This window comes from Pongo abelii, chromosome 1 (genome assembly GCF_028885655.2).
Source record: "Pongo abelii isolate AG06213 chromosome 1, NHGRI_mPonAbe1-v2.0_pri, whole genome shotgun sequence".
In the NCBI taxonomy this organism is placed as follows: Eukaryota; Metazoa; Chordata; class Mammalia; order Primates; family Hominidae; genus Pongo; species Pongo abelii.
Window position 1 is genome coordinate 26,769,211 of NC_071985.2, and position 25,439 is coordinate 26,794,649.

The 25,439-nt window shown below is 37.1% G+C and overlaps 2 protein-coding genes across 6 annotated transcripts in view; one reads left to right on the forward strand and one right to left on the reverse strand.

Annotated features, from left to right (window-relative positions):
* AIDA (axin interactor, dorsalization associated) overlaps positions 1 to 11,803 on the forward strand; it is a 44,149-nt gene extending 32,346 nt beyond the window's left edge. Inside the window, 4 exon segments of the mRNA NM_001132174.1 lie at positions 3,763 to 3,885; positions 6,569 to 6,691; positions 9,758 to 9,875; positions 10,020 to 11,803. Of these exon segments, the coding sequence (NP_001125646.1) occupies positions 3,763 to 3,885; positions 6,569 to 6,691; positions 9,758 to 9,875; positions 10,020 to 10,116 (461 nt within the window). The 3' untranslated portion in view covers positions 10,117 to 11,803.
* A 2,051-nt stretch (positions 11,804 to 13,854) lies between these two features.
* MIA3 (MIA SH3 domain ER export factor 3) overlaps positions 13,855 to 25,439 on the reverse strand; it is a 75,627-nt gene continuing 64,042 nt past the window's right edge. For 3 of the 5 annotated variants that reach the window (XM_054519979.2, XM_002809423.6, XM_009237422.4), the window contains 11 exons: positions 25,194 to 25,332; positions 21,151 to 21,252; positions 20,461 to 20,521; positions 20,317 to 20,352; positions 20,173 to 20,240; positions 19,969 to 20,069; positions 19,662 to 19,799; positions 17,860 to 17,928; positions 17,649 to 17,728; positions 15,847 to 15,997; positions 13,855 to 14,692 (listed from right to left, as the gene is read on the reverse strand). In XM_054519979.2, coding sequence (XP_054375954.1) covers positions 14,382 to 14,692; positions 15,847 to 15,997; positions 17,649 to 17,728; positions 17,860 to 17,928; positions 19,662 to 19,799; positions 19,969 to 20,069; positions 20,173 to 20,240; positions 20,317 to 20,352; positions 20,461 to 20,521; positions 21,151 to 21,252; positions 25,194 to 25,332 — 1,256 coding nt within the window. In that variant the 3' untranslated portion in view covers positions 13,855 to 14,381. Of the gene's footprint in view, positions 14,693 to 15,846; positions 15,998 to 17,456; positions 17,529 to 17,648; positions 17,729 to 17,859; positions 17,929 to 19,661; positions 19,800 to 19,968; positions 20,070 to 20,172; positions 20,241 to 20,316; positions 20,353 to 20,460; positions 20,522 to 21,150; positions 21,253 to 25,193; positions 25,333 to 25,439 lie in introns of all 5 variants that reach the window. The other 2 variants (XM_024233907.3, XM_024233912.3) reach the window with 1 other exon arrangement.

The window sequence follows — 25,439 nt, forward strand, 5'->3', positions numbered from 1 at the left end:
GAGTTCAGGGACACCCTGGGATTCCACAGAACCCAGGTTGAGAAATCTTGATTTAGACAGTTGTAGCCATACAGAGCTTTTCATATTTAGAAGTGTGAGGCAGAAATAATGCATCCCTTCCCAAAGATGTCCACATCCTAATCCTCAGAATCTGTGCATATGTTTCTTACGTTACACGGCAACAGAGACTTTGCAGATGTGATTATGTTAAGGACCTTGAGATGGGGAGGTCATCTTGCAGCTCCTGTTTAGGCTCTATTGACAATTAAGAAATGGCCAAATGGGGTGTGGTGGTTACAAGCATGGAATCCCATGCCAAACTGCTATATGATTGTGGGCAGATTACTTAATTTTTCTGTCTTAGTTTTCACTTCTGAAAAACTGGGACACCTTGTTACAGGGTGCTGTAGCACCTGTGTTATAGGGTTGTTGGGAGGATTAATTGAGTTAGTACATGTAAAGGATTAGAACAGTGCCTGGCACACCCTGACATGTTCTTTAAAAGTTGGCTGTTTATTATTTATGCAGCTTTTCCACATGGAAGAACATTTATTATTTCTGATCCTCACTTTAGATCTAACAGCAAATGATCTAGCTGGAAACACGCAGTTTTTCATGGCTCATGTATGATTTCTTTTCTTACTTCAGTTACAGTCTTCAAGTTTTATAAATGTAGTTACTTATTCTCATATTACTCTATACAGTTGAATGTGTTCATTCTTCTTTTAGAAATCTTGCTTTTAATACATTGCCTTGATTTTTAATTATTGTATGTTTTTATCTTTGATACACAAATATGTTAACTTTTTCATCTAACCCTGGAATGGTATGGTATTATCCTAGTATTTTGTCTTCTTTCATGCATATTATATAAGGCAGTACATTGATATATGTTTTCAGGCCACGTGTTTAATAGAGCATAATAACCTCTAGAACTGTAAAATTCATTTATCATTCAACAAAATATTTCTAAAACAAAGATCTCTTTATTACTAGTGAAAACAATAGAAAAATGAACAGTTACTCATCCCCGTCTTTCAGGATGCTCACCATGTAAGACAGAGCCAAAAAAAAGTACATCATCATGGTTAGAGGTGGACACAGTATATTATGAGTGAACGAAAAAAGGACTGACAGAGTTTAGCAAAGGTAATCTAGTCAGAACTGAGACTCAAAGGGAGTGTAGGAGTTGACTAGGCAGGGAGAGAGCACATTAGAAACCACTGAGAAATACACCTTTCTATATTACCTGTCATCTTAATTACATAGCTTCAGCTGTTTCTTAGTAAAGATAAAACTACTGAACCTTCATGGTGGAGATGAAATGTTTTATGTTCTACCTTGAATTAGGGAAGAACTGAATAAATTAAGTATCTTTCCAGCTTGGAATCACTGCCTCCATATTACATTGTTAGAAATATATTTAATAGATTAAACCTTATTATAGTCTCAGGCAAAAAAAAAGTTTGTTGGTAAGGAAGAAAGAAATGTCAGCCTCATTATTTCAACTAAAAGATCTAGACAATTACAGGTTATGAAACTGATTCACCTAAAGGTAGAATAATTTTTAATGTTTACTTGGGAGAAAATAGTCTATCATAAAAAGAACTTGTCTCTTTTGTCTGTCAGAAAACACCATAATCAAAGTCAAAATGACAAGCAACTAATGTCCTTAATATATAAAGAAAATTTTAAGTTGTGACAACAAAGACCCCAAACACATTAGAAAATTGGGCAAAAGACATGAACAGATAGTACACACACACATACACCCCCCCCCAAGATATACAAATAGCTCTTAAACGTATTAGAAGATACTCAACTTCACATATGATAAAGGACATGCAAATGCCTTATATGGCAGTTCCATGTTGCTGAGACAACAGGGAAATGGGCTCATTTATCACTAGTGGGAATAGAAAGTGGTAATAGTCCCTTTAAAGGAGAGTTCAGCAATAGCTCAGCAACAACAAAAATACACAATTTTTCTTAGTTTAGCAATCCTGTTCCTAGGAATTTACTCTGAAGATACACCTCCAATAATGTGTAAAAAAATTTTTTTTAAATACTTGCATATACACCAGGTTCTCTATTGAGGTGTTTTTGGTAATAGTAATATATTAGAAACAACCTAACTGCCATACAAAGATTGGCTGAATAAATAGCCAATACATGGACTATTACAGAAAATAATTAGGAAAATCTCCATGAACTGTTGAGTGATTTTTTTTTTTTCAGAATATATTGTTAAATCAGCAAGATACATGTATCAAGGTAATTCACATTAGCAGATTAAGGAGAAGAATCTCATGATCTCAAGAGATGCAGAAACATTTTTCAATTACATTCTAATTTCTTTCATGATTTAAAAAATTTCTTAGCAGACCAAGAACAGAACATTCTTAATCTGATAAAAGGTAGCTGTAATGACATTTAGTGCCTCAGTCATATTTAATGATAAAATGGAAAGCTTTCCTTTTCAGATCAGGAACAAAACAAGGGTGCCTACTATTAACTATTTTCCTCAACAGTGCTTTAGAAGTTCTGGGCAGTGTACTAGTATAAGAAAAAGAAATAAAATATAAAAATTAGAAGGGGGAAAACCTGTCCCTTTATTTGCAAATGTTATGAATATGTATTTAGAACATGAAAGAGAACCTATGGATAAGTCATTAGTATTAATAAGAGAGTAGGGTTCCTGAGTATAAAATCTGTACATAAAAATCAGTTCTTCCTGCCAGCAGAGGTATTATTAAAAAATCGATCCTCTCTCTTTAAATAAGCAATAAGTGCTCAGAAAATGAAATATTATACCGTCTATAATAGTATCAGAAAATATCAAGTATCTTATAATAAACCCACCAAAAGAAGTATAAGACTTTTGTGAAGAAAAGAATAAAATTCTATTGAGAAAATTAAGAAGTCTTTAAAAAGTTGAGAGATATCAGTTGATGGATTGGAAGAAGCAATTTCTAAAGATGTGATTCTTTCTAAAATTGATCTAAACTTCACTGCAATTTCAACAGATGGGTTTTTTTTTGTTTTTTTTGTGTTTTTTTTTTGCTTCAATGTTCATAAGGAAAAGAATGGGAAATTAGACTGTAAAATTATTCCATTAAATACACCATTATTAAGTTGTAAATTATTTCCCCTATCAATAGTAACTAGTGGCAAATGCCTGTAGTCCCTGGTACTCGGGAGGCTGAGGTGGGAGGATCGCTTGAACCTGGGAGGTCGAGGCTGCAGTGAGCTGTGATTGTGCCACTGCACTCTAGCCTGGGTGACAGAGTGAGACCCTGTGTCAAAAAAAAAGTAACTAAAGCATTTGTTGATCAACTCTGGTATTATGTTTCTCAAATGTTCGGATAATATAACAAGTATTTTTAAAGTTTTTTCTTCTACCACTTCATATTGAAATGCAAAGTATATTATATAAATGAGCATATACAAAGTATATGTATGTGAGTTTATTATTAATTATGTGGTAATTTATAATTGGGCTTCCTGGAGTGACTTGAATTTCTGACAGACTTGAATAATTTCTGCTTTAGTGGTGACTATGAGACATGGAACTGCAGATTTCTCTTACGTATAATTAAACATTTGAAAAAATAATGCCAGGTGTTTGGGAGTTTTGGGAACCAAAATAATGCCTGGCTAGTTACTAAGTCAGTTACAAGCAAGGCTGTATCTTCTCTGTGTTCGTTAAAATGTTTACTGTGAAATGACATGGAGCTTTTATTGCTTTTTCTCTGTTGCCAGGTACTTTATTACCAAGGTTGCCATCGGAACCAGGAATGACATTACTCACTATCAGAATTGAGAAAATTGGTTTGAAAGATGCTGGGCAGTGCATCGATCCCTATATTACAGTTAGTGTAAAGGGTAAATGACTCTGTTTACTTTTTTTTCTCAGGTGAATTTTATAATGTTGCTTCTCATTTGGGACAGTTTTATTTTGGTGGTAGGGCAGGAAGTCTTACGTATGTGACAACTCATTTTAGTTCATTCTATTATGAGGCAAAGTCCCTGGAAGAGATCATCACTTCTTCACAGAACACTTCTGAGAGATTTACTTATTTTCTTATTTATAACTTACATTGTTTTGCTTTTGAGTTTTTCTTTGTGTATATCTTTTTATTCTTAAAATCCCATCTGGGGTGCTGGCTACACATCTTTAACAGCAGATACATCCTTCAGGATACAGGTTAACAGAATGTCCCTCACCTTCCAAAGGTGTGTAGGTTTGTTTGCAAAGCCCAGTGTTCTGTTTCCCGATTCCTCCTGCGTTAGGCCCTCTCCTTTCTGTCCAAGAGAGAGGTCTACATTGGAGAGTCCTACAAAGGTGGATGAGGATCAGGCCTTAAGTGAATCATCGGTGAGGACGGGGAGCTAGGACAGATCCATAGCATGCATGCTCTGAATGTAATCCTATGGAGCATTCAACAAGTGAAGTATTTCTTATCCTTAACTATGTTACTGTGGTTAGGAAGCATGATTATTCTTAGGATTTGGTTTTTTTCTCCTACCCAGTGTGGCAGTTCATTTATTCCTTAAAAACAACATTTTCATTCTTTCAAAGGGAAACCACATTGGTTGAATTCTTTTATTGTTGCCAAACATTTTATACAGTACTTTATTTATAAAGTAGTTAACAGTCTTTTAAAAATAATTATTGGGTGATTGAGAATGAAATTGTCATACTCCTATCCAGAAACAACTGCACAGCTAATCCAAGTGGTTTACTTTAATCTGTAATTTGAGGCAAGTCAAAGAAACAGATAGGGGCTGAAATCAAATGAAGAGAACTTTTGTCAGTCATAGAAATAAATTCAGATTCAAAAGTTCATTAGTACCAGTTAAAATAAAAAGGAATTCTGCCACAGAGAGGGATTATTTGGAGACCGTGATCCACAGCACTAATGCTGTGAAACTTTAACTTCTGATGTTATCAGGTATCAAGTATATGGCCTACTGGAAAGCATATATACTCTACATTATAGTTTGATAGGTCATTTACAGAACTGCGTAACTCATGCAGGAATGTACACTAAAACAAAAAGATGTTTAATGATAGTGTAGTAGCTGTTAAGTTACCTTTGCATACATGTTGAACTAAAACATGTTTTTGTAAATATCTTTAAGACCTGAAACAATCAATGTACTATATCGTTTTAAGTTCTCTATGACAAATCTGTTGAATAATACATAAACACTTGAGTAGTCATTAAATGAGTCCATGTTGAATTTGATTAAACTGGAAGATTCCTGGATCCAGGAAATTAAAACCATACACAATAACTTAGTGTTCTGTCTAGTTGGTATAAAACAGGTTGTTACAACAAATATAATGAGAATTTAGATAATATTTGTAAAAACGTATTCATTGATGGAAGGGTTTCATTGGCAATTTTCATGTCCATTTTTGGTCCTTTGACTTGAATACAGCAGGGGGATTCTGATAATGTTAGATTTAAAGGTCTTTCCAAACCATACACTTGATCAAGTTTGGAAATTAGGGGTAAGGTACCATTGAGGCATATTATTTACATTCTAAGTTTTTATTGCAGACAAAAATATAGTGGCCTATTTCCTAAGGAAAACAAAAAGTTCTTTTCACTTCTTCCCTATAAAGATGAAATTTTGTGTTCTACAAGCTTTCTTTTGTACCTGATTGAGACAGGTTTCCTCCTTCCCACCACGAAGTCTCCCATCCCCTCATTCAGCCCCCTCCACATGCCTCTGTGGTCACCTGCAACTCTTCAGGTACCTGCTCACGCCAAATGGGAATTCTGTTAGCCCAAGAATTTCCTCTTACCTTTCTGCAAGCATCCTTATGAAATATACGCCCTGTAGTTGACGGGTTTTTTTGTTTGTTTGTTTGTTTTTTGCTTTTTTTTACACGGAGTTTCACTCTTATTGCCCAGGCTGGAGTGCAGTGGCACGATCTTGGCTCACTGCGACCTCCGCCTCCCAGATTCAAGAGATTCTCCTGCCTCAGCCTCCCAAGTAGCTGGGATTACAGGTGTGCACCACCACCCCTGGCTAATTTTTTGTATTTTTAGTAGAGATGGGGTTTCACCATGTTGGTCAGGCTAGTCTTGAACTCCTGACCTTAAGTGATCCACCCGCCTCAGCCTCCCAAAGTTCTGGGATTACAGGTGTGAGCCACCCTGTCCTACCTAGTTTGCAGTTTTGTTTTTTTGTTTTGTTTTGTTTTGTTTTTGAGACGGAGTCTAGCTCTTCTGCCCAGGCTGGAGTGCAGTGGTGCGATCTCGGCTCACTGCAAGCTCCACCTCCCGGGTTCACGCCATTATCCTGCCTCAGCCTCCCGAGTAGCTGGGACTACAGGCACCTGCCACCACACCTGGCTAATTTTTTTTGTATTTTTAGTAGAGACGGGGTTTCACCATGTTAGCCAGGATGTTCTTGATCTCCTGACCTTGTAATCTGCCCACCTCGGCCTCCCCAAGTGCTAGGATTACAGGCGTGAGCCACCGCGCCTGGCCTGCAGTTTTTAAGTCTGTATATTTGAATGTTCCTAAAGAGAAACTTCTTTTCTCTTTAGATCTGAATGGCATAGACTTAACTCCTGTGCAAGATACTCCTGTGGCTTCAAGAAAAGAAGATACATATGTTCATTTTAATGTGGACATTGAGCTCCAGAAACATGTTGAAAAATTAACCAAAGGTTTGTAATCCTAAATAATAATTGACTTCTTATGGACAGAATTGTCATCTTATTTGTGTTTGTACATATGGTGGACCTAGCATAGTTAGTATCTGGCAGAAGTAAATGTAACATAGTGTTTATTGATTTGAATAAATATACATATTTTTAAAATGTACAAATTAGAAATTGTGTTATCTACTTGTCTAATAACACTGTTATATAGTAAAACAATCTTTGATAATAAAATTTTATTGTCTTTACCAACAAAACAAAGTTTTTCACACACTAAAGGGCCGGGAGAAGCAGGAGTGCGTGAAGGCTGCCTGATGATTAAGTTTTAATCTTAAAATTAAGAACCAGGGTTTTCTTCCAGTATTTCTAGTTTGGTAGAATGATAACTTAACTTGCAGTTAATTGTTAGGAAATAGGAAAGGACAAAAGCAAATTTTTGAAATAGTGAGGCTACATGTCCAAGTACGATTCTTAGTATTAAATACTTCCCCATGCTTTTCGCCCAGTGAAAATTTCAGTGTTCTCCAAAAAGGTGACTTCAGAATCCCTTTATCACCTGAGCGTTCAATTGCAGTTTCTGAAATGTTCAATCAAGCTCTGTAGGATATTCAAGTGCCTTTTGAAGTGATTGCCTCGGCGTCTGAAATACTCAATATTTCACTTCTCAAGTCTCGTGCTGCTGCCTCCTCTGTTCCTCCACTAAAAGACCTTTCAGTGCTTCTGTTAGAACAGTGGTTCTCAGAGTATGATTCCTGGAACAGCAGCAGCACCTGGAGCCTTCTTAGGTGGCAACCCCAGACATCCTGAATCCGAAACCATGGGGATGGGCCTAGCAGTCTTGTTTTAGGAAGCCCTCTAGGTGATTCTGACATACACCAAAGCTCCAGAGTCGCTGTGTTAGAAGACTATATATGTAGGAGGTGCTTAATAAATAATGTTGAAGAAATTTCAGTTACAAAGTATGTCTTCTGAACAAAACTATTGATTTGTTTCATTTCTTTAACTCCATTGCCTTAGGAAATGTTTGTGATGTGGAGGGGAGAAGGTGGAGTGTTTCATGGGCTAACTTTTCTATTTCATTACCCTGTGTTCGTTCTTAATGGCTCGACTCACCAGATAAAAGTAGAACTAGGTTCAAAATTTGACTCTATTAATTTTCTCCAGCTTCAAACTTACCGTTTACTGTTACTGTAGTTTTAACTGGCGTTAGTGTTAATGACCATACTTTCATGTTTACAAACATTTTAACTTAATGTTCCCAGGATATTCCTGTTTCACATTTTGTTCTTTCTTATAAAAAGCATGATGAAGGATGCAGGAAATATATTATTTACAGGTGATGCAGATTAATAATTTGTTTAACTTCCTCAAAATGATGGTAACATATTTGAACTTTAGTATTGTTTTCAAACGTGACTTTATCATTCATATTTATTCAGACCTCAAGACACGATCATGAGGAGGAGATGAGTTTCCTAGCAGAAAAGACTCTGCTGTCTTTAAAATCTTTGAGGTTTTCTAATGACAAAATGCCTCTGAGTGCTGTGGGAGGGAGAAGAGAAGCCACCATTTGTGGAAATGACAAGGTCATACACCTAGGGAAGAGATGTTACCAGTAACCTAACTATTGTAATCCTTTCGAGCGTGTTGAGAGTGGATGGCCAAATACGCCCATCTCTCCCTCATCCACATCCCATTGTCTCCTGAGCAATTGGTTTTTCTTTCCTCCCTTGCCATGTGACGTGGTCCATTTGGACCCAAGTGCCAATACTGTACACACATTTCTGAACATTGCTAAACTTCTAGTGACTTGTGAGTTTTGTCATCAGCGACAGTATTAAATGTATGTTGTCTTTGCAAGCCAAGCTCCTGGACTGCTCTGGTTAAGGCAGTATTTAGAAGTAGCCGGTGAAGAGTGAGACACTGACTTCCTTCCTTCACTTTCCATGCCTTCTTTAGAAATTCATTTTTCTTGGCCACATTGATGAGGCAACTTATTTCTCCATTTTTAGCTTTTTTCTGCAGGATTGGGGGAAGAGTTTATCTGTTGGACTTTGGGGACATAGGATTGTCTAAATTTCTAATTTTTTTCTTTTTTTGAGACAGAGTCTCACTTTGTCACACAGGCTGGGACACAGTGGCATGATCATGGCTTACTGCAGCCTCAATCTCCCCAGGCGCAGGCAGTCCTCCCAACTCAGCCTCCCGAGTAGCTGGGAGTATAGGCACGTGCCACCAAGCCTGGCTATTTTTAAAATTTTTTTTGTAGAGGTGGGGTCTTACCACCCCCTTGTTGCCCAGGCTGGTCTCAAACTCCTGGGCTCAAGTGACCTGCCCATCTCTGCCTCCCAAAGTGCTGGGATTATAGGCGTGAGCCACCGCACCCGGCCAGAACTGTCTAAATTTCTTATTATCACTTGCTCATTGGAGGAGAGTGGCAAAATAAATAGATTTGCTCTTTGAACCTTTGTCTTCTACAGCACTGTCTTGACACAAACATGCAATTCCAGGAAAAACATCACAGCAGTGCTTTGAATACTGAAAAAGGCGTTAAGGAAACAGATAACATTTTACAGCTGAGCCAGCGTGTGATTTATGTTGTTTGAATTCCAAATACCCCCAAGATTGAATTTTTGAGTTTTTGTTTCGGGGTAAGGGAAACAATTCAAGCTTAAATTTTTTTAGGAACTCTTTTAAATGCATTTTCTACCTAATGAGTTTCTATGTGTATTGAAGTATCTTCTCTGTTCTGTGGCATTTCATATTTTATAGCAGCTTATGATTCTATCTGTGTACATAACTGTTATACATTCTTGAGGCAGTCTAGCTCAAGAAGTTTTGCTATAGTTTGTAGAATTGGATGATAAGGAGAAATGTCACTCTACTCAGATACAGAAGAGTTTGGGTGACAACCATAGTAAGTTACTGTCAAATCATTGAGACTGGCACAAGTTGTTTTTGTCAAATTATGCCAGCTGTAGCTGTTCATATGCTTCTGGTGATCAAAGAAAATTAACTGACACACAAGAAATGTGCTATCTGTGGTTTATGTGGCTTGTTTTAATTCCTTAGGTGCAGCTATCTTCTTTGAATTCAAACACTACAAGCCTAAAAAAAGGTTTACCAGCACCAAGTGTTTTGCTTTCATGGAGATGGATGAAATTAAACCTGGGCCAATTGTAATAGAACTGTAAGTGATGTGCATATAGAATTAGTACTAATTTGATGGTGACTAGTATATCTTTCTTCTGAATCCCCCATATCCAGTATTTAACCTTGGAAGAGTTCAGTTATCAATGTATTTTAAACAATGGTCTTTCTGTTGTGATCACAGATACAAGAAACCAACTGACTTTAAAAGAAAGAAATTGCAATTATTGACCAAGAAACCACTTTATCTTCATCTACATCAAACTTTGCACAAGGAATGATCCTGACATGATGAACCTGGAACTTCTGTGAATTTTACCACTCAGTAGAAACCATCATAGCTCTGTGTAGCATATTCACCCTTCAACAGGCAGGAAGCAAGCCGTACCCAGACCAGTAGGCCGGAGGGAGTCCAATGCAAAGCTGTACCACAGAATTCAAAGTCCAGCACATCACTGACGTATAGGACTCCTTGGGATACAGGTTTATTGTAGATTTTGAAACATGTTTTTACTTTTCTATTAATTGTGCAATTAATAGTCTATTTTCTAATTTACCACTCCTCCTACGCTGCTTCCTGGAACAATACTGTTGTGGGTAGGATGTGCTCATCTTCAGACTTAATACAGCAATAAGAATGTGCTAGAGTTTACACATCTGTTCACTTTTGCTCCAATATGCTCTTTTGACTTAACGTCAAGCTTTGGGTTGATGTGGGTAGGGTAGTGTCAAACTGCTTTGAGAGGAATTGGACCAGTTCTGCTGCCTAAGAAGGTCTGTCTGGATGTTTATAGGCAGCACCTCTGAAGTGGCCTAAATTCACCCTGATCTGATAGTTTTCCTGCTTAGTGTGCCTTGGCCAGATCAGTATCCCACATGGGAGTGTTCCCTAGGTTGTAGCTGTGATTGTTTCCAGATGACCAGATTGTTTTTCTGAAAATGAGCATATTTTTAGTCATGTCGATTAGCTGTTCTTCTACATCACATTGTTACTCTTTCTGATGATGATTCTAGGGTTAACATTGGAACCATCTCAAAATAATTACAAATTTTTAGATGGGTTTACAATGTCCTCTAAACAATGTAATCTAAAAATAATTGAGTCAGATGCTAACGAGATACTGCAGGCATAACTGCTGTTTTTCTGACAACTGATTGTGAAACCTTAAAACCTGCATACCTCTTCTTACAGTGAGGAGTATGCAAAATCTGGAAAGATATTCTATTTTTTTTATATAGGTAGATAGGATCGCCATTTATTTCCTATTTAGATATACTGACATTCATCCATATGAAAATATGCAGGTCATTAGCTTACTATAATGTGACTATTTACTTTTGACTTAATAGGGCATAAATAAAACTTTCATAGTACACATGAGGTGGATATTTGATACACAGAACATTTGTGGTGGGCTTTCTGTGGGTTAGATGTAAAGCCCACATTTTAATATTCACTATTTTAAATGAGCAATGCATGAGGGGAATGCAGTGTCAGTACCTGGCCTATTTTTAAACTAGTGTAATCACCCTAGTCATACCATTCAGTATGTTTGCTTTTTAAAATAACCACAATTAAGTTGTTTTAGCCCTTGCACTTCAAGAGATCTAGTCTTTACTTTCAGTTGTCTGTTAGGTCCATTCTGTTTACCAGACGGATGTTAATAAAAACTATGCGAGCCTGAATGAATTCTCAGCCAAATTTAGTCTTGTCTCTCATCTTGATTGGATTAATTCCAAATTCTAAAATGATTCAGTCCGCAATAGCTCTAGGGGATGAAGAATTTGCCTTACTTTGTTGTTCACTCAGTTCCTAAGACTGTGAGTTGTCAAATCCCTAGACTGTAAGCTCTTCAAGGAGCAAGAAGTGCATTTTCTCCGTGTCATGTAATTTTTCTAAGGTGCTTGGCAGCACTCTGTACCCTGTGGAGTACTCAGTACCTTTTGTTTGATGTTGCTGACAAGACCTAAAAAAAAATCCCTTAAAAAAAAAACCCATTAAAATGTAGCAAAACCGATGTATTATTTTTTCTCTTTTCTCATAAACCATAAGATATGTATATCAAAGTGATAATTTATATGAAGCATCTGCTATCCTTCACATAAGTGTGGTTTATATGAACTACAAATACCTTTCATCAACATTAAAGAAGCTTAAATTGAACACTGTGTGATTAACTTAACTTTAATTCAGACCTGAATATAACGAGAAAATGAGTGATTGTCTTGAAGTTGACACAGAATATACCACATCCCACGAATTACTTAAATTTACTTTCCAATGAAAAAAATCAGCCATTGGCGATATAACTACAACTATGGCAGAAATGCTTTCAGGCTGAATATTGCTGCTTCATAAATAAGACAATTTTAGCAACTAAATCCAGATATAATTAGTTGGAGATGACTTCCAAAATAGATTAAACTTTAGAGATGGAAAAGTGATTTGGCTGAGGGATGATACTCCCTATGCCATCTGCATATTGGCACCCTGCTTTGGGGTTTGCTGCAGAAATGGTGCAGTCAGATGGATGTGAGAGGAAGCAGTTGTGGACTGGCTCACAACTTCTCAGAGAAGCTACACTGGAATCTTCACAGCTTACCAGTTTCTCAATTATGTCAGATACAGAATAATCACCAAAAAAGGCTTTAGAGGGGAAAAATACTCTAATTTTGAATTTTAAAAATAGATTTAATTTACCTTTCCTACTTACCTTCCTAGATGGCATAATCTATACTTAAATGACATTTAAAATTAGAAATTATATTAACTTCAGCATTGTTTTGTGTCCTAAAGAGATTGACAGGTAAATTCAAAAGTTGTATTTGTGACTTAATCTTATTTTACATGGCTAAAAGTGGCCTATGCTCTTCTGTGGAGTTTTCCTCTTAATGTCTTCTATTCTTGATATTAAACGGGAGGACATATAGATTGGATTCTCTTTTCCTGAAGAATTTATATATTCCTTAATGAACTTTGACAGAGTTGTCTTCTTTCAAAGGTCCTTATCTTTCTAAACTATCTGTCTTCAGTTGTTTAGTATAAAGAGAAAATTGTTTCACATTGAAACTTTTGCTCCTTTTTATAAGATATTCTTAATCGATTAAATATCACAACAGTGACAAGACATACACTAGGTTTCAAAAATATTACATCATAGGACTTCAAAGAATGGAAGAATATAGCCCAGTAGCAAACAAAAGAAGTATCAGCCTTTTATGATTTTAGTTTTAGTGTGGATCTTAAACTCCTTAAAAGGAGTGTTATTATTACTGTAATTAAAATGTCTGAAGTTCGTTCTTAGAAACATTGTAGAGTATTTAAAGAAACATTGTTTTAAAGACACAGTGTAGTAATGGATAAGACTTTCAGTATGGTGCAATTCCAGATGGTTAGTTACTGATTTTTAAATAAAAACACCAATGTTTAAATATTAATTTTGGAATAATATCTGTCGCCCCCCCCCCATTCCCCCTAAAAAAGAATTGATTTCAACCCTTGGTTGCTGACCTAGGGCATGATATAACCCTCACAGTCCTAAATCATTCTTTCTCATGGCATTATACTCTTCCAATCTTTTTATTATATTCCTCAAAAATCAGTGGCAAGGAATGGGAAAGATAAGGGACTGTACATTTTAAAATTTTTAAAGATTTCTGTACTTTTATGGCTATGACACATTATTTTCATTTTTCTGTTGTGCACCCTTTTTCTACAGGAATGGTAAAAGCAATGGAACATCAGGTCAAACAACTCTTGCTACTAATGTAAACTCACTCAGAAAACCATTCTCAAATAGACAATGAGGATCGTAAAGAAAGCATGTGAATGCTATACAAGTGGGAAATAAACTTCTTTTTGAATAAAAAGACATCACTTGTAGAGTTCACAGGTGACGGAGGAGCAGCTGGAAGTGTGCCACCAGCCACCATCTTCAGTTCTGGGAGCCTGAGTTTACACGTTCCCCAAATGGCACAAGCCTCATAACAGCCCAATGAATCAACAGACACTTGGGAAATATTAATAAACAAATTTTTATGAGCTGTTACTACAAATAACTTCAGCAAGAGGGGAGATAGTTTAGTGATCTTTTAGTAAACATTTTTAGCGTAACAGTCTTTGTGACCAGATAGTTTAAAAAAAAACGCTTATAAACACCATTGCTCTGTATTCAGCTGGTGTACACTAAAAATAGGATAATGGAAATACATGTTCTTAAAGCATTTCCACAGGAAATGTTCATATTTTTCATGACATTCTAAATCATTTTGCAGTTACATATGCTACATTAGCTAAAACACAGGTATTCTTTATTGCACATTTCAAAGTTGTAAGGACGCTCTAGCTTAAAAGGTGATTTTTATTTAGGGAAGAAATGACATTTTTGAATTGTTTGGCTCAAAAATGCACACTGCCAAGGCAGCTTAGTTCTAACAACAAATCTTTTAAAATAAACTTTTGGATTTTGAAGCCAATGAAATCCTTTACTGTAATGAATAATGCACAGTACAATTTCTCTCCAATGAAATCTCAGAGGTCATAGTTTTATGGGCTCTGTTTTAAAGCCTGTGAACAGTCCTGACTAGTGCTCTGAGAGGCAGGTGGAGGCTCATCTCTAGAGCCTGACGGCAGTAAGTCTCTTACAGCAGGTGGTGGTGGGTATTCCTGGGGACCATGGGTTGGGGGTGGTAATTGGGTACCAGGAATAAAGTACTCTCTTGGGCCAAATGAACCTAAAGGTCTAAATGGTGCGTGTCCAGGTAAAAATTCCCGAGGGTGGAGAGGCAGGTCCCGTCTTCCTGGTGGAACGCCTGGTGCAAATTCTCTTAAGCCTAGTGGTGGACGCATACCAGGGCCTGGAAAACAAAAATTATTTCAAGTAAATTCCTAGGAACGTATCTAAATTAAGATAATGCCAGGTATGTTAATACAGTCTGTCATCCTTTTTTTTTTTTTTTTTTTTGGCGGCAGGGTCTTGCCTGTCACCCGGGCTGGAGTATAATGGAGTGATCATGGCTCACTGCAGCCTCAATCTCCTGGACTCAATTGATCCTCCCACCTCAGACTCCGCAGTAGCTGGGACTACAGGTGCACGCCACCACTCCCAGCTAATTTTTGTATTTTTTGTAGAGATGGGGGTTTCACCATGTTGCCCAGGCTGGTCTCAAACTCCTAGGCTCAAGGGATCCACCTGCCTCAGCCTCATCTAATGAATGCTGGGATTCATAAAGTGCTGGGATTACAGGCGTGAGCCACTGTGCCTGGCCTGTCATCTTTATCTGAAAAAAAGAGATAGATTTGTACTCGGAAGTACTATATACCATACCAAGAAGACAGACTAAATATGGCTTCATTGCAATAAAAATTTTGATAAATTCCATTAACTACTGTGTATCAGTTAAAAATTTATGCAGTAGCTCAAGATGTACCTAATAAATGCCATAAAAATTAAGGTGCTTGCCCTGCTGGAAAAGGCTTTCCAGCTCCATCTAATTAAATTCAGCAGCATTCATTAGATAGCTGTTAAATTCTACCTTCTCTTTCATATCTCCCTTCTTTGTATTCCCAAGGTGAGGGTTGAGGGTTTTATCTTTCCTTAATATTCTGTGACCTACTGCTTATGCTTCCATTATGGGTGATTAGAAGCTTTGTTGCAGAATGTGTATATTTGTGACCTACAGGACATCTTAGTTAGGGGGATGTATTTTATCTACCTTGCTATCCATTGCAGAGCCTAGTACATAGCCACAGATGTTCAATGTGATGAATATTTCTGGCTTTTTATAAATAGCCCCTTTGCTTGTTCTATTAGAGACAACTATTGCCCATCTAATCACAGGAGATTATGCAGCACCCTTTGTCTCCAAAGAAACTTGGGGAAAAGTTAGTGTACTCAATCAGCTTCATCGCTGCATTGCAAAGCCCTGCAATTGCAGTTGTTTTAGCAAGGGATAGAGGGAGAAGATGAATGTGCTTTACAAGTCAATTACTACTGTTCAGATCATCTTACCAAAGGGTGGAGGAAATGGCCGAGGCCCAAAAGGTCCACAGAGCTGAGGTGGTGGTCCATATCGAATGGGTGGTGGTACAGGGCCTCCCATGGGGGTGCTCATGAGAGGGACTCCTGGGAAAGGAGGGGGCCCTTTTGGAGCCATATTAACCTGCAGAGTAGAAGCAATTGAAGTTTTGAAATACTATGGTATGACAGACAAAAGCACCAACACCAGTAAAAACTAAAACCCAATGAAGCAGATGTCAGGCACTTGTCCAAAGAGCAGAATTAGTGCAAAAAACTCTACCCCTCTCATTTGTTCCCACTGACAAGCTTAGAAAGGTTAAAAGTATGCCACAGGAGTGAACACTTGCTGTAATCATATTATTGCTTACATCTGCAAATGGAAGGGAACGCACAGGTTATAAATGGAGGTCATTCCTGACTAATGATAGAAGTTATGCCATTCACACATCTATTTCTAAGGCAGTCACTCCCTCTGCACATCCCTCCCATCAGAGTAATTTCCATATTAAGAATGCAGAGAATGAAAGGGAATGAAAAATCCATTCTCTACCATGTAATAGCGATTTTTCAGAGTACCTTCTGTAGGCCTTACATATATTAACACGAATTCTCACATCTCTAAATCTCTAATAGGACCATCTTATTCTAAATATGCAGGAACACAGGCACAGAGAGTATTAGATTTGCTGACGGTCACACAGCATGTAAGAGGCTGGCTGGAATTCCATGCCAGGTTTGACTCCAAGGCCATGTTCTTTCCACCTCTGCTTCTCCTTTCTAACAAAGTAGTCTCTACACTCTTTGAAGTCTCCTACTTCAAAGGGGTCTTGGGTCTTATCCAAGCTGCCCTTAGATAAAAACATTTCTCAAGAAATGTGTATTCCTGGAGTCCTGTGCTGGAACTTGGAAGTATTTTCCAAGAGAAACAATGTTATGTACACAAATTACACAAGCACAGCTCTATTTACCTTCATTCACTAGTAATACTGTCTACTATGAGATACTGATTAATCATTTCCTATGGGAAAGTGGGTTGGAAACTCTCCATCATTAAAATTATTTTAATTTCAATGTCGAGAATCACAGTGAAGTATGATCAGAGGACTTACCAGCCATAACAGCTATACAAGTTACAAGAGAATACACTTATGTGGACACTGTTTAAGGACACTGCTGGGAACTGGCTCAACAGGTAATTATAGACTTCCACTATTCAGTATTTCACTTCCAGCAAACATTCTTCTGTTATCAATCTGTAATTTCAGATCATTCAAAATAGGGTTTGCCTAGTATACAACTGTAGGTATTCTTAAATAGCACACTTCCAAATGAAGACATAATAATGAATTACACAATGAATTTACTTTGCCTAACAGCATTAAACACTGAGACACACAAGAGTGGGGACTTTTCACTTTTGTTTAAGTTAACAGTTACAGCAGATGCTCCACACAGGTTAAATGTCTAATCAAACAGGAGAGAGGAGAAAAGGCCAATGACTCCATCAGATTTCAGCAACACTCCCAAGTCAAGGATAAAAGTAAGATCAATATTGCCATGCAACTTATAGCCCAGTTCAGTCCACACTTCTAAGTACTTACTGCTACTGGACACTCAGCCAAAGATGTAATGCTGGGAACTGAGGGGACTTCAGGCTTTTGGAGAACAGTTTGCTTTTTTAAAAAATAGATAGTACAGATAGAACACACAAATAGGAGATGAGGCAAAGAGAGAGTTGTAGGAAGAGCTAAATGTTCCTGAAATAACTAATTATTCAAAATGGGTGCATTTACCTTGCCTTCATCGAGTACCCTGGTAGGGGAAGAGCCTCTTGAGCTGCTGTTCATCATGGTAGCTGTACCAGATCCTGGATCTGTTAAAGACCAGAGAACTGATTTAGACTTATTCTGACTTGTGTACTCTGTGAGGAGGATTAAAAAAAAAAAAATCCTCTCCCCACTTCCTGCATGGTTTTAGACTCTTTGAACACTCTTTCTCCCTTACCAGAAGGAGAGGGTTTCCCAGATGCCTCAGCTGACCATTGAGGATGAGGTAGAGGCCCGTCCACTGATCCTTGAGAAAGAAATAACAGAGTCCTTACATGTATTTTTTGGAAGAAATAATCAATTGTGGACAGATCAGGGTTCAAGTCTTATCTGGAAAGCAACATTAAAAATGGGTCTCCCAATACTTATGAAGGGAAATCACTTACAATTTATGCACGGACTTAAAGAATTAAAATAAGAACTGCCTTGCACTGAAAGAACAATAAGCCCTGCACATTAATGGCTCTGGTTCTATACCTCAAGCTACAGACTTACATGTACAGTATTCTACATGGTGATTTTTGTTCAGTGTATATGTAATCTGACTTCCGTATCTTACTGAGTATTATAGACATATTTAGGATTCAAAATAGACTCAACAGCGTTTCATACTATAGTCATGAGAAGTGGAAACATGTATGCCGCATAAACGATAAAGTTATTAAGGCTACTTTTATAATACCGTTGACTCGAACAATGCAGGGGTTAGGTGTGCTGATCCCCTGCGCAGTCAAGAATCCACGTGTAACTTTTGACTCCCCAAAACCTACCTACTAATAAATAGCCTACTATTGACCAGAAGCCTTACCAATAACATAAACAGTTAACACATATTCTGTATATATATTGTATACTGTATTCTTTAATAAAGTAAGCTAAAGAAAATGTTATTGAAATCATAAGGAAGAGGAAATGTATTTATAACACTGTATTGTATTTGTACTGTACGTGTACATGGTCTGTTTACAAGATGAATCGTCTGACTGAAATGACTGCAGCTGCACACTCCAAAACTACGGTATATATCAAAGCAATTCAACTTTTTCTAGTAGTGTCATGACTTTGCTTCTTGAGAATACTTCCAGCATCACTAGTGGCATTTTATAAGGGTCCCATGGTGTTATTCAAGTTTATGTTATTGCACTAAACATGAAAAACACAAGAACCATGAGAGATGATGTTTACTGTGATACACAATTTACTGGAAAGATGAACTGCCCACATGGAGATTAACATCACACGGTGTTTTAAGCGGATACTCACAACACTTGAGCTCACTGCAATAGCAACAGGAGGTGGTTATGAAATTATTATAGTACTACAGTATGTACTACAGCTAATCTTATGCATTTATGATTTGAAACTGCATCTTTACATGTTTCCTTTTTCCCAGTTGTGAATGGTGTCATGTACATCTGCTTGTGCAAGTTTTGATAAATTTTAACTTTTTAAAATAGATCTTTGTATGTTTTCCAATAGTTTATAACATAGACTAGTATCTACATATATTTTATGTGATCACGACATACATAAATTTTTCTTAATTTTTTTATATTTCTAGGCTATGTGGTTCATCTGCAAGGTCTTTCAAATTATTGCAAAGCTCCAAAAAATTTCCCAAAATATTTTTTGAAAAAAATCTGCATAGAAGTGGACCTGCACAGATCAAACTTGTGTTGTTCAAAGGTCAGCTATATTTGGGAGAGGAAACCCACAGAACTTTAATTGAAAGATAAGGGCTTACACTTCAGAGTAAAAAATTAAAGAGAAACAAAACAATAAAGGAAAATAATAAATGCCTTCTGTTCTAAAGCAAATCTTGCAGTTGAATACTTGCAGTTGAATCCACCAAGACAAATTAAGAAATTTTCTTTTCTATACTGGACAGACCCGAATTCTAAAGTGTTTGCATTAGAATTCTCAAATAAAAGGGAAAAAGCCACCCAAAAGAGTATTGCAAGGAAACATGTGAATGCTCACCAAATTCACTTCTAGGCATATCTCTTCGATTGAGAGTAGCAGAGAGAGGTCTCACAGGTGGCTCCACTGTCAATGGAGGGGAGCATTCTCCACCACTCACAGGGGATGGGCCAAAAGAGCCATTCTGGCTCAGAGGACCTAAAGATGACAGCATCTTGTTAGCATTTTAAGACAGCCTTTTTTTCTTTATTCAGTTCTTGGGATTATTCCTAGGGTACCATAACCATTACACACAGAAACAAAAAGTCACTTACATACATTTTACATCAAAAAACAGATTGTTGCCCTTTACAAGGTGCTCCCTTACCTCTCCGTGGAGGGTTTTGTGTATTTGGTTTTCCTGGCATTGGTTTTACAATCACAGGTTCTTCTTGCAGCATTGCCATCTTTTGTGTTAATTCTAATAATCTTGAATATAGAGAAAGAATATTTAAGAAAGAGTTAAATATGAAATAGAAACCAATTCCTTAAGAGAACACACACTGAAAATATAGGCATCAAAATCACATACTTGTGCCTCAAGTTGGCAGCTTCCCTTTTCTCTTCAGCTATAGCTCTTTCTGCAGCACGAGCTTTGAGCTATTGAAGAAAAATATCCAAATTCAGTTGTGGGAGACTATGCACAAAATAAGGGAAAGAAAAAAAGAAATCTTACCCAGTTTTCATGAGCTTTCTTCTCATGGTTAGCGATCTGAAAAAGATAATAGATCACAAAATATGCTTACAGATTCATTATAATAGCCTCTATTAGTTATCAAAGAATTCTGGGCACTATATAGTAGGGCACTAGAATTATTACCTGGTTTTTAAATGACCGCTCTGTCTTCTGTAATTCATCCTCCATTTCTTCAATTCTCCGCCTAAGAATTACACTTGGCTTTATCATTTAAAGCACAACTGAATAAAAACCCGAACAATCTGACTATGTTAACCGTTACTCTAACAACTGTACCCTAATAGAGCTTATCCAGAAATATAAAGCATATTTTACATGGTTGGTTATAACAAAAGTACAATATGATGAAAACTAATGATACATAATTTCCTTTAACAGCTGGAGATTGAGTTGATATATTAAAATTCCTTTAACTGTTCCTAAATATGTTCTCAAATAATCCTATTATTAATATCATCCACTATAAACCTTTTTTCATCCTTTAATTACATCATAAAAATTTTCCCAAAGTTAGGACTACTGGGTCTATCAAATGGCAAAATCACTTTAATGGCTTTTGATACCTCATATAACAAACTGCTCCCACCCCCTCCAACCCGCAGAACTGTTTGCATGAATCAAGTTCCCTTACAGTTTTGCCAACACTGGGTATTTGTTAATATTTTTCCATTTGTTAACTTAAAATTTAATTTTTCTTTTGTGTGAATTGATGTATTCATGTCCTCTAACCATTTATTTATGCTTTTGTGCTAATAAAAAAAGCCAACACTAGTTTCATTAGCCACTGATACCCTCTTTAGAAGGTGAACTTACTTGTAAGTTTTTACTTCCTCTGCAGCCGAAACTGCCTTTTCATCTGCAGCTGACAGCCTGTGCTCTCTTTCTTGCCGTTCATACTCTTCTTGACTCAGTTTCCTAAGATAAAACTGGTTGTCAATGAAAGTGTTTCTCTTTTCCTCCTGGCATTCTGTCTGAATACTCCAATAAAATCTCACTTCCCATCCTATTCTTAAAAGTGCATAGATTATACAAAGTCATAGGAAGGAAGTAAAACTGCCCTTTAGGATAAAAATCCAACTGTGGCCTGTTGATACATCACCTGCATTTTCTAACGTCTCATAATTCTCTCCTCACTAGTAAATGAAACAAATGTGAAAAAACACTATGTGTCCCATGGGAAAGACTGTTGGGTTGAAATGATGAATGCTCACTTTTCTTCAATGTAGAAAGCCAGGACTGATCAAACTAACACAGTTAAGCTTATTAGAATAATGCAGGAGATAATTACTTCTCTTATTTCTAACCATGGAAAGACCACTAATTAATTTTCTTATGGGCTGTTTCTCAATCCAAGAGACTGGTACCATGATAAAGACAGCCAATGAAAGAGCTTTTTAGAACATGTCCTTAACTGTACAATTAACCCCAGAACATTTTCACACTTCAGATATGGAGCTCCCCTACCTATTTCAATGGAATCATGATAAAGCAAAGAGACAAATCCAAGTACTGGCGATGTCTGTTGAATAGAAAAAGAATCCAAACTGTCCCGTAATCAGGGTGCTATGTACTGGAAATTGGTTTTAACCTGATAACCTTCAAGCTCAAGAGGTCAGCCAACTATAACACAGATTGTAAAGGCAGCAACATTTAACGGTTTAAAAGTGCTACTTGTAGTTACCCTTGTACTTCTTTACTCATAGTTCTGATGCAAAAGATACTTGAAAATTTTCTATAAATTGGAAACAAAAATAGAGGAGCTATAGTAAAAAGGGTTATTAACACCAAAGAGAAAAAAGTTTATGTATTCTTTTACAACTGCTCATTCAATACTTCAGCAAATATTTTATGAATGGTTATAATATACTAGTTACCTTGTAAGAGGCTAAGATAAAGGTATGGGTATGGTAAGTGCCACCTCCGCACTAATGGAGCTGACAGTTGAATGTGTAAAAGGTGCATATAAGAACAGAACAATCCCTCTCTGACTCTGGCTTAGGAAGGGATGTGGAAAAAACAAGTCTTGAAGAAAGATTCAAGAGAATTTTGTTTCCAATAATGGAGGAGTTAGTCTGCAAACACTGAAAATAAGAACATATGGACAAAAATAGAAAGAATGTGCTCGAAGGCATCAGAAAGCTAATAAAGCAGTGAAGAAAATCCAGTAGGAAAAAACACAGAACTATCAGTAAGCCTGGCATTTTAAGCCATTTCCCCCCAGGTTCATCCATGCATTGAAGACAATGCAGATATGTAAGAAGGCTGAAAAGAACTTTCAACAGATCCCTGGGTTGAGAGAAACAAGAAGTGGAGAGAGTTCAGGGCTGTCAATGAGAAGGACCCCTAGTAAAAGCCCTAGGCTTTGGGTTGAGACCAGAAAAGAGCTGCACACTTGGAGTATTGAACAGGCAATAAATACGATGTCCTTTAAAGGAACTAAGCCGTTTTTGAATGATTTTAATTGCTAACTAGAATAAAGTAATGACCACCTGCTAGAGGTAATCTCATATCTTTTATGTAGGACGATAACATCATCTTAGACCTGAAATTTCCCCTACAATTTTCACAAACAATGTTCACCACTCCATCAAAATCAACCAGGCATTCCACAAGACAAGACAATGTAATCACAATCTAGAAGACCAGAGAAACACACTCATAAGGGATCCACATAATAGGATTACCACATAGATTTTAAAACAACTGTGCCTTACAAATTGAAGGAAGTACAAGTCAAGATTACAAATTTCAGCAGAGGATTAAACTATAAAAGTGAAAAATAGTGAAACCAAAAAGAACTCAATGATTTTAGCAGATTAGACAACTGAGGTGAGATTTTTAGCACATTGGAAGATAGGTCAGAAGAAAACATCCAGAATGAAACACATTCAGAATGTAGGAGGCACTGGGCGAGGGGTAGGGGTGAGAGATCCTAGTATGTTGAATTGGATTCTCAGGACAAGTGAGAATGAGATAGAATTAATATGTGAAAAAAGAGGCTCCAAACTCAAGAGATGTTTATAACCTCAAGCAGTATAAATGCAAAAGAAAAAGCAGGAGGGTAGTGGTGGAGGGGTGATGACAAAACCCTACATGTAGGCACCTCCCAAGAAAACTGCTGAAAAACCAAAAAGAAAAATGACTAAAGGCAGCTAGGGCAGGCATAAAACATTTGAAAAAAGAGAAAAGAAAATAAGAATGATAACAGATTCCTCAAAGAAACTTTAAAACCAGAAGATAATTGGTTATCTTTAAAGTGCTGATATTAAACAACTATCAAAATTCCAGAACCAGCAGAAAGATCTTTTTAAAATGGAGTCAAAATAAAGACATTTTCATACAAAAGTAAACTCACTGAACCTGCATTAAAGTATATTCTGCAGCCGGGCACGGTGGCTCACACCTGTAATCCCAGCACTTTGGGAGGCCGAGGCGGGGGGATCACGACGTCAGGAGATCAAGACCATCCTGGCTAACGTAGGTGAAACCCCATCTCTACTAAAAATACAAAAAAAATTAGCTGGCCATGGTGGCGGGTGCCTGTAGTCCCAGCTACTCGGGAGACTGAGGCAGAAGAATGGCATGAACCTGGGAGGCGGAGCTTGCAGTGAGCTGAGACCACCCACTGCACTCCAGCCTGGGCGGCAGAGCAAGACTCTGTCTCAAAAAAAAAAAAAAAAAAAAGGAAAGACAGACTGGAGATACATGATTAGCTAGGGGACTGGCATAAAAGATGACAAGGGCCTGAACTAACACAGTGACTTTAGGGGTAGACAGCAGAGTACAAACCACACATGGAGACTGACTGAATTTTGGGGAAGTTGAATAAAACACTGCCACATCAATGGGTTAACTGTATCATGAAGAAAAACAGTTGCCATTTAAGTAATTCACATTACTATTGGAGGCAGAGAAGTGCTCTTTTTTAAAAAGTAATGAAATGAGGAATGTCTCTCTGAAGGAGGACAGGCATTTAGAGCTGGCCTGAACAAAACTTGGAAAATCTAAACTGGCGGCTTGGTGAGCAAAGAATTAGAGAAAAAGTTAACGGTATGGTTTCAATATTTAATGGCATACAGCAGTGGCAGTCTAAGCATTTAAAAAAGTTAAATTTGCTTAGCAAGAGAGGCCTTCTCACACACTGCCATATACACCAAAGAGTAAAACATAAGAGCAAACACAAATAGCAACTGCCACAGATAACCTATTTTTAGAAAATTCAGATGTTTTTGTGGACAAAAAACTTGAAATGAACTATAAAAATATACCTTTCAAAAGGTACCTCGCTTGAAATTTGAGATATGTATTTCAGAGGATTAATATCTAAATATACACACCAAATAGTTCTATATTCAAAACTCCTAATATCTTTGCCACAATTATGTTTAGTTTGAATATCTGACTCTGTGAAGTCCAAAACTAAATGTACCTTCAATAAGTAAATTTTCCTTTTTTGAAGTTTTTATTCTACTAAAACACATGTCATACAAATCACTCAGACTGTTTAAAGGAAATTACATAATTGCCCACAAAGAAAGGAAAGTGAAACAAGTGGTGGAGCCACAGACAAGGCTTGGCCAGATCTTCAAAAGAGAAGCACTCCCACAGCAGCCACCATCAGTACCAGCACACTGCTCCCCCTTAAGTGAGTTCCAGGCAACAGTTTCTGACTACTGGTTAGAAAGGAAAGAAAAATGCAGCTTATGAGAAACAAAGCAGAAAGAAAGACAAATTTATACTAATTACAGATGCAAAAGAGTATAAATAATCCTGAAAAACGATAACATTATCTATATTAGTACACATTTATTTAGTCACATGACAATACAGTTAACAGTAAATGATGATAATCTTACTTTTGCAAAGCCATCTCCTTCTGCTGATAGAGTTCATTCAGAATCTCCACTTTCTGCCTCAAGGTTTTGCATTCATCTTCCAGTCCAGCTTTGGCAGCTTGTAGTGAGTTGCGGTCATCTTCCAATTTCTTTATCTGGTCTGTAAAGGATAAAACATTTGAGTTCCATATGTGTGCACAAGAACTTGAGAACTTGGCTGGGGGCTCGTGCTGAGAGAAATGAAAAGTATGAAAGCAGGAAGCCGCT